The sequence below is a fragment of the Coturnix japonica genome, chromosome Z (genome assembly GCF_054131305.1).
Source record: "Coturnix japonica strain WE chromosome Z, WE-NBRP24, whole genome shotgun sequence".
In the NCBI taxonomy this organism is placed as follows: domain Eukaryota; kingdom Metazoa; phylum Chordata; class Aves; order Galliformes; family Phasianidae; genus Coturnix; species Coturnix japonica.
In genome coordinates, this window is record NC_140702.1 from 3395266 (window position 1) to 3410190 (window position 14925).

General features: G+C 44.4%; 2 protein-coding genes across 3 annotated transcripts; both read left to right on the forward strand.

The window, feature by feature from the left end:
- Window positions 1–1205: 1205 nt before the first annotated feature.
- On the forward strand, window positions 1206–9212 carry LOC146753531 (obscurin-like). Its single transcript, XM_085529380.1, has 9 exons — window positions 1206–1503; window positions 1903–2169; window positions 2867–3142; window positions 5056–5331; window positions 6213–6488; window positions 7428–7446; window positions 8011–8163; window positions 8544–8781; window positions 9195–9212. Exons 1-9 carry the CDS (start codon window positions 1293–1295, stop codon window positions 9210–9212), a joined length of 1734 nt encoding a protein of 577 aa, XP_085385506.1. The 5' UTR covers window positions 1206–1292.
- LOC146753532 (obscurin-like protein 1) lies at window positions 7477–14462 on the forward strand. 2 transcript variants are annotated; one of them, XM_085528144.1, is made up of 8 exons: window positions 7477–7762; window positions 8011–8273; window positions 8496–8781; window positions 10247–10513; window positions 10837–10949; window positions 11671–11824; window positions 13536–13697; window positions 14322–14462. In XM_085528144.1, exons 4-8 carry the CDS (start codon window positions 10255–10257, stop codon window positions 14456–14458), a joined length of 825 nt encoding a protein of 274 aa, XP_085384270.1. In that variant the 5' UTR covers window positions 7477–7762; window positions 8011–8273; window positions 8496–8781; window positions 10247–10254; the 3' UTR covers window positions 14459–14462. The 2 variants fall into 2 exon arrangements, 1 of the variants encoding a protein (XP_085384270.1); XR_014939137.1 differs by lacking the exon at window positions 14322–14462 and having other exon boundaries at window positions 11671–11913; window positions 13536–13698.
- Window positions 14463–14925: the final 463 nt, after the last annotated feature.

Sequence of the window (14925 nt, forward strand, 5' to 3'; positions counted from 1 at the left end):
CACATATAATTAAGACCACATTGTGCAAGGTGCTGCACAATAAAAAGTCATGAAAATGATAACAGTATGCAGTATGAAAGAGAGCGTATAAACAGGAGGGGGAATGACTGTGTATGAGGGTGGATAGTGATAGGACAAGGGGGAATGGTTTTAAACTGAGACAGGGGAGGTTTAGGTTGGATCTTAGGAAGATGTTTTTCGCTCAGAGGGTGGTGACGCACTGGAACAGGTTGCCCAAGGAGGCTGTGGATGCCCCATCCCTGCAGGCATTCAAGGCCAGGCTGGATGTGGCTCTGGGCAGCCTGGTCTGGTGGCTGGCGACCCTGCACATAGCAGGGGGTTGGAACTGGATGATCTTTGAGATCCTTTTCAACCCAGGCCATTCTATGGCTGTACAGTTCCATACTGGAACAAATATAAAATGCTAACTATGTAAAACATGGAGTCAAACCTGTGTGATTTGTCCAGACCAGGAGGTGATATGGCAGGCAATATGTATGGAGTATTTGGCTCTCTTTACAGTCATGAATATTTGAGTATCTTCAACATGTGGCTCATTGCTTCCATTCCAGGCTGCCCAGAGAAGCTGTGGATGCCTGTCCTTGGTGTTGAAGGCAAGGTTGGATGGGTGATGGGCAGCCTGAGCTGGTTAGTGGGCAGCCAGCCCATGGCAGGGTGTTTAGAACTGGATGATCTTGAAGGTTTCTTCCAACCCAAGCCCTCCTGTGATCCTATGATTCTGTGATTTCATTCAGGTTTATTAAGATGAGATGAGTTCTCCTGAATGTGCTGTTCTCAATATGATTGTAATTGGAGTCTTAAATTATAATTGGGTGACTTAAACCAGACATCAATCTTTCTGATGGCCAAAATGAAATGAACTCAATCCTTTACTGTGTCAGTAGTCTGTAACTAGAGCCCATCAGGTAATTCCCAGCCTCCTGCCTGTATCAGTGGCTGCACACAGTGAAAAGGTCTGATGGGATTTTAACCTCTAAAATGTTCCAAAGCAACCAGAGGGTGAATATATTCACTATGCAAATACCTGCAGGAATAAGCTTGTCATGTATGTCCTCAGGTACCACAGTAGTTAATGGTGGGACTCAGTAGGTCATGCTGAAAGTTGAGTCTGCTGATCGTGAAGGTCTTTTCCAGTCCAAATGACCTTATGCTAATATTTCTGTATTTATTTCTGTTCAGCTCCCAGAAAACCTCCCACCCAGCCCCCAGTTGACCCCGTGGTGAAAAATAAAACAGAAACCTCAGTGACGCTGGCATGGTCCCCTCCGAAGATGCACCTCCCCATTCCAATCGATGGCTACATTGTGGAATGCAAGAAACTAACTGGCTTCACCTGGGTGAGGTGCCACGAGTCTCATGTCCCCGTCCCAGAGTTCACGGTGAGCAATCTGTCTGAAGAGGCTGATGATCAGTTCCGAGTGTCTGCAGTCAATGCGCATGGACAGAGCCCGTCTCTGGAATTCCCAGGGAGCGTGCACCTTGGTAAGCACAAAAACCCCAATGGAAATGGGTCAGTGAGTGCTGAGCAGCTGTGTTGGTTCCCTAAAGATGTTTCCTTTGACTTTAAGGATAGTAGTGCATTAACACACCAAAGGCTTTCCTTTATTCCTAGTTCTCCTATCTCCTACCAGCCTCCAGCTACCACGAATGTGATACAAGTTCTGTTTCTGTGACAGAGACATGAATATTATTATCTTTTGATATCTCACGTGTACCAGAGGCAGAAGTTTCTGTAACAGATTTGAAGCATAGAAGTGCTTCTTCCAGCACTCATGCAAAGGGAGAAGTAAAAATGTCCCTATGATTTAATCTTCCATCTCTAAATGAGATACCAGACTTGCATCTCAAGAGCATTAAGACATACATGTTGTTCTTCCTCAGAACCAGTCCTGGCTGTGAAATCCCCCCTAACAACTGGTGAAGCTGTTCCTGGAGGGGATGCCATGTTTACTATTGACCTTACAACAATGTGTTGCGGCACTTGGTACCTCAGTGGTAAAGTCTTACAGGAAAGCGAGACCTGCATCATCAAGAGAACCCAAACTACTCACAGCCTAATCATAAAGAACATCACCAAGAATGATGGTGGAGCAGAAGTGAAATTTGTTGCCAAAAATGTTGATGTCAGCAGCAAGATGAGAGTGAGAGGTATTTGCTTTGATCCTTCTCCTTTCCTCTTACAGTCAAGGCATAGTTGCTGTGATCTGATGATTAGAACTGGGGCTGCAGGCATTCACTGACTGTACCAAATACCTGAAATTGCATCCCATGGACTGACGTGAGTCCTGGTAATGACCTAAACATGATAGCACTGAGTGTAGGGTAAGCCAATCTACCCAGCTGCTTGGTATCTGAACCAGATTGCTTCATGCCAGCTGATGAATGTCTGCAGTTCACAGCTATTGGCCAGTGCATTCAGTCACCAGGTTTACCACTGCATCACCATAGAGCAGTACTTTCAGCTCCAGGTTCAGACAGCCTTTCTGATTGCACTGGAATAGTTTAGAAGTAGGTGAGCAATCATGCCAATAATATCTCTATCAATCAGCTTTGCATGACAAAATAGAACAAATAAACATTCAGTATGGGAGGAGCTGTTTGTCATTGGGTGGAAACCTCTGCAGAAGCATGTTTAGAGCATTCTTAATCAGTAGAAGGAGATGTTTGGTTGAATTTTACTTAGTAAATCCGGCAAGAAGACCAAATGAAATATCTTGAATTGCTCAGCACTGACACAATGATGAGTGCAGGAACAGAAGGTGATACTTTTTCAGAGATGTTGCAGCAAACATTGACCACGTTAGCCTGATATCAATTGAAATAACGAGGCCTTTGCTCCTGACAGGTGCTGCAGTGAGATTTACCAATAAGAGCAAAGATGTAGAAAAGATCTCCGCTCGGCTGCGTGAGGAAGCCAAACTGCAGGCTGAGCTTTCAGACACAGGCGCTACTGTGGAGTGGATGAAGGATGGGAAGGAGCTCAAGGCCAGTGAAAAATATGAATTGCAAAATGTGGGGAAGAAGCACACCCTGAAAATTCACAGCGTCTCAATGGATGATGCTGGAAGTTGTCAGTGCATCTGTGAGGGGGATAAAATGCTCTATCAGCTTTCAGTGAAAGGTATGTGACAGTCTGGGCTGTCCTCTTCCTGCCCAGGGCCAGCAGACTGCATTCACCTGACTCCCCGACAGTCCAGCTGTTGTCAGACAGCATCTGGGGTGTTTTCAGTGGCTGTTTTGACTTGAACTGGCCAATCTGCTTTGTAGAGCCATTTGATTTCTGTGTTCTGTCCTGTGATTCGTCCATAAGATATAGAGGAAATCAAGGGAAAGATAGGAAAAAGAGCATCCCAGCCTTCCTGCTCTTCTCTCAGGGTGGCCACGAGACATGATGTAAACAGCTCTTTTGTAGCAGTGATCCCAAATGTAGAAGAGACCTGTGAAGAGTCACAGGGATGTTCACTTAGCTGTCATTCCATGGTGGGCTTTTTCTGACACAGATGTAGAGAGAAACTGAACTTTCCCACGCAGGTCTCTGTTTTGCTGCAGGGTTTAGGTCTGATCTCTGAGATCCACACGCTGGGCCTTGATTGCAATAAATGAGAGCCCTTTGTTTGCTCCAGTGGAAGACTTTCCATTTCTGCAGTACCCTCTGCAGATGACACAAATGCAAATGCACCTTCTTCCCAGCAACAGTTGCCTTTTTTTCTTTTACACTGAGTATGCATGAGGCTCTTCATCATATTCTGCTGGCTTGTCTCCCTTGTTGATCCATGGAGAAACAACAAAGCCCTAGAGTAGTGTATGCACTTTGGCATTGGAGAGCTTACTTAATTGCTTCTTCTCAAAGAACAAACTCCAGAGAGGCATGGAGACAGCTCCAAAGAGAACTGAATAATGGGACTAAATTGATGGAGAGCAGAACTTCCTGCCAAGGCTTGTCAGCTAGTCTGAATTTTGCTTTTCTTCTCTCTGTTTGTCATGTTAGCATAATATTTCATACTGGCAGGTCTGCCCACAGAATTAACTGGCACAGGCTGCCCAGGGAGGTGGTGGGATCCCTGAAGATGTTCAGGAACTGTGGAGATGTGGCCCTGATGGATTTTACCAGGGGGCATGTTGCACTGTTTGATGAACATTATTGCATGAGAGCTAAGCTAAGATTTTAAAAGTTCTGGGGCTGTCTCTGAGCATCAAATCCAGAGGAAGCCTGCATGATTCCCTGAGAATGGATACCTCCTACTTTGGTGTAGGGTGAAGGGAACACTAGCAGTAACTCCTATCACAAAATGTCACATGGCTCAGACAAAAAAGCCATCAAGAGGGCTTAATTAGGAGCACCTAATGGTCACAGGCAGCACCTGTCTTAGGGCAGGGAAGTTATCTATCTATGTGTTATTGATTGATGCTATTAGTTCTTAACAGCTTGACTCTAGAGGGACTGTTCTTCTTTGGTCACCTAGTTTTAAAAGAATAGATGGCTCCTGTCTATTACAATTTTTAACTCATTATTTGTTCACTGCTGCCATAAATGTGCCTGGCATAGCAATTGGCCTTGGTATATTCAGTGACTGAAAGCAACAGTTGTTGCTCTAAGAAATGCAATACTAAGCTAGGTCTGCCTGTAGCTGACAGCCATCAGCTTGCTCCTCAGGCAGGTTGTGTCTGGATGGAATGAAGGGCATGAAATACTGATGTGCTCATCAAACGCTGCTTGTTAGCTTAGAGACAAGGTGTTGAATAGGTTTGTTCATGCATTGCAAACACGTTACTTAGCTGCCTTCATTTTAGCTTCAGAAGAACATGTGCAGAATACTGAATTGATTAGAAGAAATAAGAACTGTCTGCATAGAACTTACTCTTTCCTTACACAGGAGAATCAAGCAGATGTTTGTATGTGAGTACCTCCAGAGGTGAAACTCGATCCCCCAGATGTAATGAGCATAGACATTACAATCAGTTCTAACTGTATCTTCATGCTGTGCTGAATAAGCCTGAGTCAGGATGTAAACCACTTTCTCTTTTTCTCTTCAGATGAATCCATTAATTTTGTCAACAAGCCCAAAACGACTCCAGAAATATCCATCAGTCCTTCTGAAGACCTGGAGCTGGTGTGTGAGGTGTCAGCTGCAAGTGAAGCTGTCGTATGGAAGAAAGATCAAACAGAGGTGAAGCAGGACCAGAGGACAACCATCATCTCCCAGGGGACGCAGCGCAAGCTCATGGTCAAAAATGTGACCCTGAAAGACCAAGGGAGCTACAGCTGTGAAACAAAAGATGACAAAGCAACATTCCAAGTGAAAGTCAGAGGTGAGAAAATGCTTGGAATCCCAGAGATAAAGGAACGCTTCATTTGGTGTGTCTTGCATTTGGAGGATCAACTGACAGCCTCTCTGGTGCAAAACATTTTGGCTATAGGACTTTCTTTGTCATCTAGTGTCATAGCAACACTTTTCTACATGTGCTTTTCCATCCAGGAATGAATTACTGCAACAAACCATAGGCAAGGAGGGTAACTTGTGCAGCTCTTGTAGTCAGCTGGTGTCTGCAGGGTTACAGTGCAAGCGCACACCGGGCATGCAAGGAGTGAGAAAAGGGGAGGTGTTTGAAGAGATCTGGTTACAAAATTTGAAGGACACAATGAGGTGGAAAATGCCAATAATCAGACTGATAAATGGCCTGGGTTGCAAAGGCCCACAGTGCTCATCCAGTTCCAACCCCCTTCTTCCCATGTGCAGGGTTGCCAAGCAGCAGCCCAGGCTGCCCAGAACCACATCCAGCCTGGCCTTGAATGCCTGCAGGGATGGAGCATCCACAGTCTCCTTGGGCAACCTGTTCTAGAGGGCCGTTCCCTTCTGATTTACTGGAAATGTAGAGAGATATGAGAAGAAAAAAAGAGAAGGGAGGAGGTTCAGCAGTGCATGCAGGTGTTCTAAATCTCATGTCCAAATCTGCTATCAGACTGCGAAATGTTTAGCTTTGTGATATGATGTAATATGATATGAAATGATATGATATGATATGATATGCCTATCATTTCCCAAGGCAAAATAGAAGGGAAGGTATTTTCCTTTCTTAATGAGGCATCACGATGCTCCCTGTGAAGGGCAAGTATAGTGAAAACAGGGAACTGGAGTAAGCTCTGCCACAGACTACAGCAAAACGGTGTGACTGTTGTGATGTCCCTGCAGAGAAAGAAGACGTGTTTACAAACAAGGACAAGGTAGACAAGGAGGTGAAGGCTGCACCAACAGAAAATGCCACGCTGAGCTGCGAGGTGGCCCAGAAGAAGACGGAGGTGAAGTGGTACAAGGAGGGGAAACTGATCACCTGGAGCAAGAAGTTCAAGGTGGAGTCAGAGGGCAAACAGCGTCGGCTGGTGGTGAGCCAGGTGGAGAAGAAAGATGCAGGGGAGTACAGCTGCGAGGCTGCTGGCCAGAAACTCACCTTCAAGATTCATGTCACAGGTAAGACAGGTGTTGTCTGAAATACAGCAGAGAACAGTCAAGTAAAATCTAGTTTCTATTATACAGTGATCCAGTTGCAGTAGTCTGTGCTGAGGATTTTTCCGTATACTTGATTGCCTGGGTTTGTAGAAAGTATTTGGTTTTAGTATGGCACAAAGACCTGTTTCAGTCTGTCTGTAGAATAATAATTACTGATATATGTACAGTGGAAGCAATATTCAAGATATTATTCAAATCTCTCCTGTGCCTGTGATCCCAAACTGTAATTCTTGTTCACCGAAACATTTGACTAAGATAAGTATGTGCAGTGAGGCTGGAGTGCATGTTGTACGTGCAGCCTTTCATGGCAGGAGAAGCAGGAACTTCTCCTAGTAGTACACTGCCTTTTTACTATGCCTTTATGTTGGAGGCTGCATCTGGATAGGTGAGTCTGCTACTCACAGTAAGAGACTTGGTAGAGCTGACTATTCCCAGAGCTCAAAGTAAAATAGATATCTGCAAATCACACACAAAGAAGAAAGGACTGCTTTGGTGAGCATATTTCCTTTGTGCCTTTGACAGTCACAGTTGTGGCAATGGTAGAGGCCATGAGGAGTCTGTTCAGGAAGCCAGGAGTACTGTTCTGGGTCATGAAAAGGCAGCCAGTGGTTTGACTATCACATGTTTATGTGTTTTGATGTTTCACAGTGGGTCTTAAGTAAAAGGAACTCAGGTTTTGGTTGCCTGCAGGACAGATGTTCTTTTGGGTTCAATATGTTTGCATAGTGACTTGCAACCATGGGACTGGTGTTCAAGGACCCTCTTGGTTCCTTCAGTTCCTAGGTTCTTTCTTGCCTAGATTTGACACTTAGTTTCAACAGAAGAGCTGATATTCTCTGGTGAAGGCTATTAGTTTGGGCACAAGTGGTAACCTAAACCTGTTCCAACCTGTATATAAAGACCTGCAAGATGCTCACATGTCAGTCCCTCAGTCAATACTTTTTCTTTTCTTCCTTCAGAGCCAAAACCTGTGTTTATAAACCAGGAGCAGGTGCAGAAAGAGGTGAGTGCTGCCCTGACAGCAAGTGCCTGCCTCAGCTGTGAAGTAGCACAAGATCCAACTGGAGTAAAATGGTACAAGGATGGAAGACTGCTTGCCTCCTCCAGAAAGTTCAGAATGGAATCTGTGGGCAAAACATGGCGTCTGGTTGTGGAGCAGCTGGAGAAGAATGATGCTGGAGAATACATCTGCGAGGCTGCTGGCCAGAAGATGACCTTCAAGTTGGAAACAACTGGTGAGATGGGAATTTTTTTATTCCTTCTTTGCATCTTTGTAGATGCAAGGAGGATCTCCTCTACAGGCAGGAGATGTGAGTGTGAGTTATGGTGATCACTTACTGCGAGTCATAAAATCTGATGCTTCCAATAAAATCATGGACTCTGTTGGCTCTTTGAAGGTGCTCAAACTTAAAGGAGCTCATACACTTAGGGACACATCTTTTATGTGCTGCTAAGTGGTTTCTTCTTCTCCATCATCTCACAGGGTGGTGAAATTTGTTACGCGTCTCAACCACGTGGCTTCTGAAGAAGGCAAAGAGGCTGTGTTCAAGTGCACTGTTTCTCCTAGTGATGCTGTGGTCCCCTGGTTCAGGAATGGCGTCAAGATTGAAGCCAGTAAGAAACTCATGATCTCACAGTAGGACACCAACCACAGCCTCACCATCACCGATCTGACACTGGAAGATGCAGCTGAAATCTCTGCCAGTGCTGAGGGCGTAGAAAGCACAGCCAATCTCAGAGTCCGAGGTAAGGGGCTGTAATGCCCCATTGATAGGCTGTCACTGGTGCTGTGGTTTGTGGGTTTCACATGTTGCCTTTCCTCTGATTATGGTGACGATATGGAATTTTGCTTCCTTAAATAGGGTTCCCCTGAATGCACTGGGACTGGAACCACTGTTTATATTCTTTCTAAAAAAACTGTTTGGTGGATTCACTGTGTTCTTACTGTTATTTTTTCTCACTGATCAGAGGCCTCAGTCTCATTCAAGAAGAAACTGGAGCCTAAAACTGTTGAAGAGAGAGAGACACAGTGACCCTGGAGGTAGAGCTGACCAAGCCTGCAGAAGTCAAGTGGATGAGGAACAGCATTGTATTGAAGGCCAGTGAAAAAACAGAGATCAAAGCTGAGGGAACAAAGTATATCTTGATAGTTAAGGACATCTCCTTTGCAGACAGGGACTTTTACTGCTGCGAGAGTCCTGACGACAAGAGCCAAGCCAAGATCAATATGGAAAGCAAGTGGAATGATTGCAAGGTCTGTAAAGACACTGGATGTGATTTGAACTTGGTTTCAGGTCTTCTCTATGATCACAGTGGCTACTGCCAGCCCTACTTGCCATGGGGGCAGGGAGACACAGCCCTGGGCTTGGACACCATTGTAATGCTTGAAAGAAGGTGAAAGAGAGGGCAGTCTTACCACTAACCCTCTTTATAATCTTTATAAGCAGTCAGAGCTAAAAGAAAAAATAAAAATAAAAACACAAGAGTGCATCTATCTATGGATGCTTTCCTTTCAAGTAAGCTAACGGTGTCTCAGCTGTAGCCCTGTACTTCTGTCCTATTTCCTGCATCCTTTTGTCATGTTTGCTACGGAATGGACAAGGACAGAATTGAAGGTCTATCTGATTTTTGTCTACAAAGCCCCTGCCACCAATTGCTGCTGTGTAGGTCATCAACAGGTACTGAAAGGCTTGATAGCAGGCTTTGAGTACATAAAAGGCTCTTAGAAAGTGGAAGCAAACAATCTGTTCTCTGTGCAGAAATAATAGACCTAAATTGCAATGATAAAGATGCAAGTTATACAACAAAAAAGCTTTTTAATGGTTGGATGACTGGATAAGTCATTTGGAGGGGCTTTGAAGCCTTCACTGTGGGTTTCAGGAAAGGTTAGTGAAATATCTGGGGCACAAAGAGCTGAGCATGTCCTGGAGCAATGGAGAAGGGCTGGATGATTTTTGCGGGTATTTTCAGCCATAGAATTTTGTGTTCTGGTGGTGTCAGTACATTCTTTCGTGCAACATGGACGGGTTGGTTTGTTGCATTGGTTCAGACTTTTGTACTAGGAGCTCAGCAGTGGTTAAAGCTCACACTTCTGCAAAGTAAACAAGCTCCTGCAATTCGTCTCTACTCTGTTTTAGCTGTGGATTAGCTTGACAGTTCCCTTCCATAAGCTTTATGGTTCCCTTCTGTAAGTCTACTTACACAGACTGAGTTGCTTAACTTGAAGTCTTGCTCCAGGATTTTGAGCATATTATTAGCAAAAATATCACAAATAATTTCACCAACATTTCTCCCCACCTATATGTAGCTTTCTTTTTTTTCACTGGAAGGGTTTACACTGGCAGATAGGGTGGGCATGTAGAAACAACCCCATTAATTCTGACAAAGCTCTGATTTCTCTGACTGGCCTTTGTTTTGTGATTCAGCGTGCATGCCCTGTAGCTAAAGCCTGGATGTCTTCCCCAACACCTTCAGTCTCCCATCCTTACTTAAGTTACTTCATTGCAAATCTCTCTGCTAGTCCAAGAGAGTTTTTATTTTACCCCTTTTGTGAGGCAGCAGCTGGATGGGAAGGGTGAGATGAGTGAAGACTAGGTTGGTTGGGTGGCTTTTTTTTTCTCAAACGTCCCTTCCAACCTAAACCTTTGTCTGATTCCTTTGATGATTCTATTTCTCAGCTGCTTGTGTGAGATCTCCAACCTGTCCCCGTTGTCTTTCAGTGCGGCAGATGAAGCTGGTGAAAGGTCTGCAGCCCCTGGAATTCCCTGAGAAGGGAACTGTCACCTTTTCGGTGGAGGTGTCCCATGAGGATGTGGAAGGGACTTGGCAGAAGGACGGCGTGCGGCTGAAGCCTGCACCAAATATCACGATGGGTGTCCAGGGGAAGAAACATTCCTTGACACTTTCTTCTCTGAGCCTTGAAGATGCAGGACTCATTTCCTTTAAAGCAGAAGGCATGAATTCATCGGGGAGGCTCACTGTGACAGGTATTGGTTGGTGCAAGGTGTGCTTATCTGCTCCTGTCCCAGATTACTTGAACAGCAGAACCAGCTTTCCTTCCAGCTGCAAAGAATGTTTTGCACTGGGCCATTGCCACCAGAGTATCCCTGAAATATCAAGAGGATTGTTGTAACATTGTTGTCCCTAGCACAAGTAATGATAATGTGCTCAAAACAATAGGTTTTTTTGTTGTTAATGACAAGTTCTAGTAAGCATGGAGAGTAGGCACTGCCTTTCATTATTCCTTATGCCAGATGCCCCTAGAGACCTCATTCCCAACTAAATCCACATCCTTCTTTCTCCTTCTCAGAACTGCCTGTGAAAATCAGCAAACCATTGGCAGACATTAGCGTCACTCAGAAGGACAAGGTCACATTTGAGTGTGAGCTGTCCAGGCCCAACGTGGACATCAAGTGGTTCAAGGTATGGCATGTAATGGTATTTTCCTTTCTGACTTCTCTGGAAATGAATGAGAGCCTTTAATTTCACTTCCAAGGGATGCGAGTCTGAGCTTTTGCTTGATAGCTTTTGCACTGCTCCCTTTTCTTTATGCTCTTTTGCTTGCCCAGATCAGCACTCTTTGTTATTATGTCCTGAGTTCATTTATCAAGTTGAAATGAAAGTTTGTTTTGTGTTTCTTGTGAACTCCTGAGGTCTTGCTGCACAAAATATTGTTGGTTGGAGTACAGTACATTGCTGAGCTTCAACTCTAACACAGAAATTCTCAGCCAGGATTTTGTAGCCTTGTTGTGAACTGGGTTTTAGGGTGAAATCTGAGTTTTCTTTGCACCTGACAGTGTGAGAATTTGCTCTGGCACTTTGTGTACCTCCGCGGTGCTCAGCTGTTCCTTCCCTTACTTGGGGATAACGTCATTTATTCAAGGTGATGTCCAAACGGGCTTGTTGACAGTTTTCCACAGTGCTTTAAGCTGTCATAGGTCAGCCAGAATTTATGCATGTTCTATAGCCATTCCTACATGTTGAAAACACTGCACTGTGCTTAAGCTTCAGCATATGTTCCAGTAAGCACAGTTCCATTAATTCTAGGGAAGCGGGTGAATTAAGCATAGATCTGAAGGCTGCCTATGCTCAGTGCAGAGATGGAAGGACTAATGGAGATCTGACTTGGTATTTTCCCTTCTAGGAATGGAAGGCGCTGCGTCAAAGTAAAAAAGTGGGCATTTCTTCCCAGGGAAATAAGAGAAGCCTCATTTTTCACAAGTGTGAATATGAAGATCAGGGAACATACTCGTGCAAAGCAGACGAAGACAAGACGTCAGTTACCCTAAAGATTCATGGTATATTTAACTGAAAGAGCAAATAAATCCTCTTGTGGTGTTTTGTACCACAGGAAGAAATGCTTCATGGGCAGTTTGGGCATTTCTTGGTTAGTCATTTTGGATACCTTTCTCTTTTTTCTTTATGCTTATGACAGATTTTCCCTCCGTGTGTTGCACTAGTTAAACCCCAGTTTGTAGCTCATCACGGGGCTCTGATGTATCAGACTGGTTACTGAACACACGGGTCTGCTGTGCCCTGGTAGATGCCACCTTCCAAAGGGACGTCTGAAAGGATGCTTTTTTCTGATTTCCTACTAGATGCTGTCCTCATGTGGCCACTTGGGTTCAGTGTTAGCATGAACATGAACATCTGTCCTGTCCCATGAGTTTGGTGAACTCTCATTTTCTCTCTCAGACTGCAGCCAGGTTGGGTTGCTGTTTCAGTACTGGCTGTTTTATGCAGGAACTCTGCTCCTGAGGTTAATCCAAGTTGTATCCAAGCCCTTCAGAAGGAAAGGGAAACAGTAGCACAGAAATATGAGCTGATTCTGACATAAGTAAGTGCAGACCTGGAGAGTTAAAAGGGATTGTGTGATGTTCAAGGGATTTTGAAGAAAAGATGTCCCCTAAGTAAGATTTGTTGCTGACATTCCCCATACATTGTGGGCACACAAGCTAAGGAGAGACTAGTGATGAGCATGCAGAGAAGCCAATGGTTCAGACAGGTTTGTAGTGACACGACATTGTAGAGTTCTGTCTAGTTCTCCTTGGCATAGTTTGGAAAATAAAGATGAGGTGATTGGTGGTAACCAATATGGCTTCATCAAGGTCAAGCCATGCCTGACAAACTTGGTGGCCTTTCATGATGGAGTAACAGCATCAGTGGATAATGGGAGAGCAACTGACATCATCTACTTGGACTTGTGCAGAGCATTTGATCCCGTCCTGCATGACATCCTGGTCACCAAAGTGGAGAAAAATGGTTTTGATGGATGGACCAGTTGCAGGATAGGGAACTGTCTGGATGGTCACACTCAGAGAGTTGCAGTCAATAGCTGAGTGTCCAGGTGGAGGGTGGTGTTGTTACCAGTGTTCTTTAACATTTTTGTAGGCAACATGGCCAGTGGAATCAAATGCAGCCTCAGCAAGTTTGCAGATGACGCCAAGCTGAGCGGTGCTGTTGATGTGCTAGAGGGAAGGGATGCTACCCAGAGGGACCTGGACAGGCTGGAGAGGTGGGCCCTTGGCAGCCTCATGAACTTGAGTGTGGCCAAGTACAAGGCCCTGCACCTGGGTCAGGGCAATGCCAAGCACAGGTACAGGCTTAGAGGAGAATGATTTGAGAGAAGCCTTGACCCTGAGGAGAAGAGTTGGTCTGGAGGGAGGTGTCCCTGCCTATAGCAGTGGGATTGGAACTAAATGACCTTAAAGATTCATTCAATTCTATTGTTTTTCTACCCTTAATTTTGCTTGAAAGGTTTTAGAATAAATGAGATTCTGGTTTCCATGAAAACTGTTTGCAGGGAGCTCCATTGTAGCTAGTAAGTCTATGTTTAAGTTCAAGGGCAATAATGCATTTACTGTGTTGAAGACAGAAATGACGCAGGAATGGATGATGGTTTAGAATAAAACAAAATCCTACTTATTTTCTATGCAAATATGTGTAAGGAAAAGATGCTTGACTCATTTCTGGAAATACCCTGACAAATATATCTCTACTGTTTCACAGCTGGAGATATCAAGATTGTTAAACCACTGGAAGATGTGGAAGTGAATGAATATGGGAGTGCATCTTTTGTCTGTGAGATTTCACACGATGAGGTTCAGAGCCAGTGGTACAAAGATGACAACAAGCGGAAGGCTGATGACAACATCAGAATGCAACAAGATGGTAGGGTGTAAGAGGGGGATCTTTCTCCTGAGTGGGTGGTGGGTTGGAGATCAAGCAGAAAGGACATCTGAAATGAAGTGAAGAGGGTTCAGAAGGGAGTTCCCCTTTTGTTTTGGGACTGAGGTTAGGGTGGAACAAGTGACATGGTGGGAAGCTTAGTGTGGGAAGTGTGATGCTATCCCACCATCCCACACTGCCAGGAGCAGGTAGGAAATGAATGCAGTTCTTTCCAAAGTGGGGGTGAACAGGTCAGTCACTTCACCTCTCCAAAGAGGTTTTGTCTGACAGTGAGTGTGATCCTTCTGTATCAGGTACTTTGAAGGTGACGGTGGCCGCATTTGTTTAGTCCTTGTAGAAGCCATGTTTAGATTCCGCTTTGGTGGGGATGTGGATGTAAGGGAATGGGTGGTTTAATTGACATGAGAGAACAGGTACTGATGCTGTGAAACCAGATGGATGATGCTCAGCCTGGCCATGTGCCTCAGAGCTCTTTGCTCAAGGAAGCCAAGTGTAGTTGTGGGTTTGCTCTCAAGAGCACAGTTTGGTAGGAATGAGTTGGCAGTTGGACTAGATGACCTTATTGGTCTTTTCCAGCCTTAGTGACTCTGTGGTTCTCTGCTTCAGGAAAGACCTGCTCTCTGACTTACACACGTGTCCAAGTCAAGGATGCAGCAGAATTAAAATCTGTATCAGAAAAGGCAGAATCTCGTGCCCATCTTACAGTTAAAGGTAATTGTGCTTCTGATGACGATTTTGCTTAAATTACCTTATGTTATAAACCAGCTAACATCCTTTGCTCGAATGTCAAGGAAGTTAAACACCACCAGGACCTTTCACAGAAATAAAAACTCCTACCTACCTGCCTTTCTGCCCACAAAATATCCAGCTTGTCTTTTGGGATTTACTTTTGCTAAGTAAAACAGATTATTTTCCTAGGAAGTTGATTTTCTACCTTTAGACTTCAGATTTGTGTTTGAACGTTGAGGGATAAAAAATATAGCTTGACTTCTTCTTCACTTTCTCTTGCTGTTCGAAAAGAGCACAGTTTTTTTTGTTTGTTTGTTTGTTTTTTTAAAATACAATGTTAGGGTATATATATGATGTTAAGTGTGATAAAGAAAAGGGAGACATTTGAGTTAGCACAGTGCTCAAGAGTTCAGTCCCCAGCTTTGCCACTGTTATAATTATAAGGGCAAGAACATCCTAGAAGATGAATTTCTACTAAGTT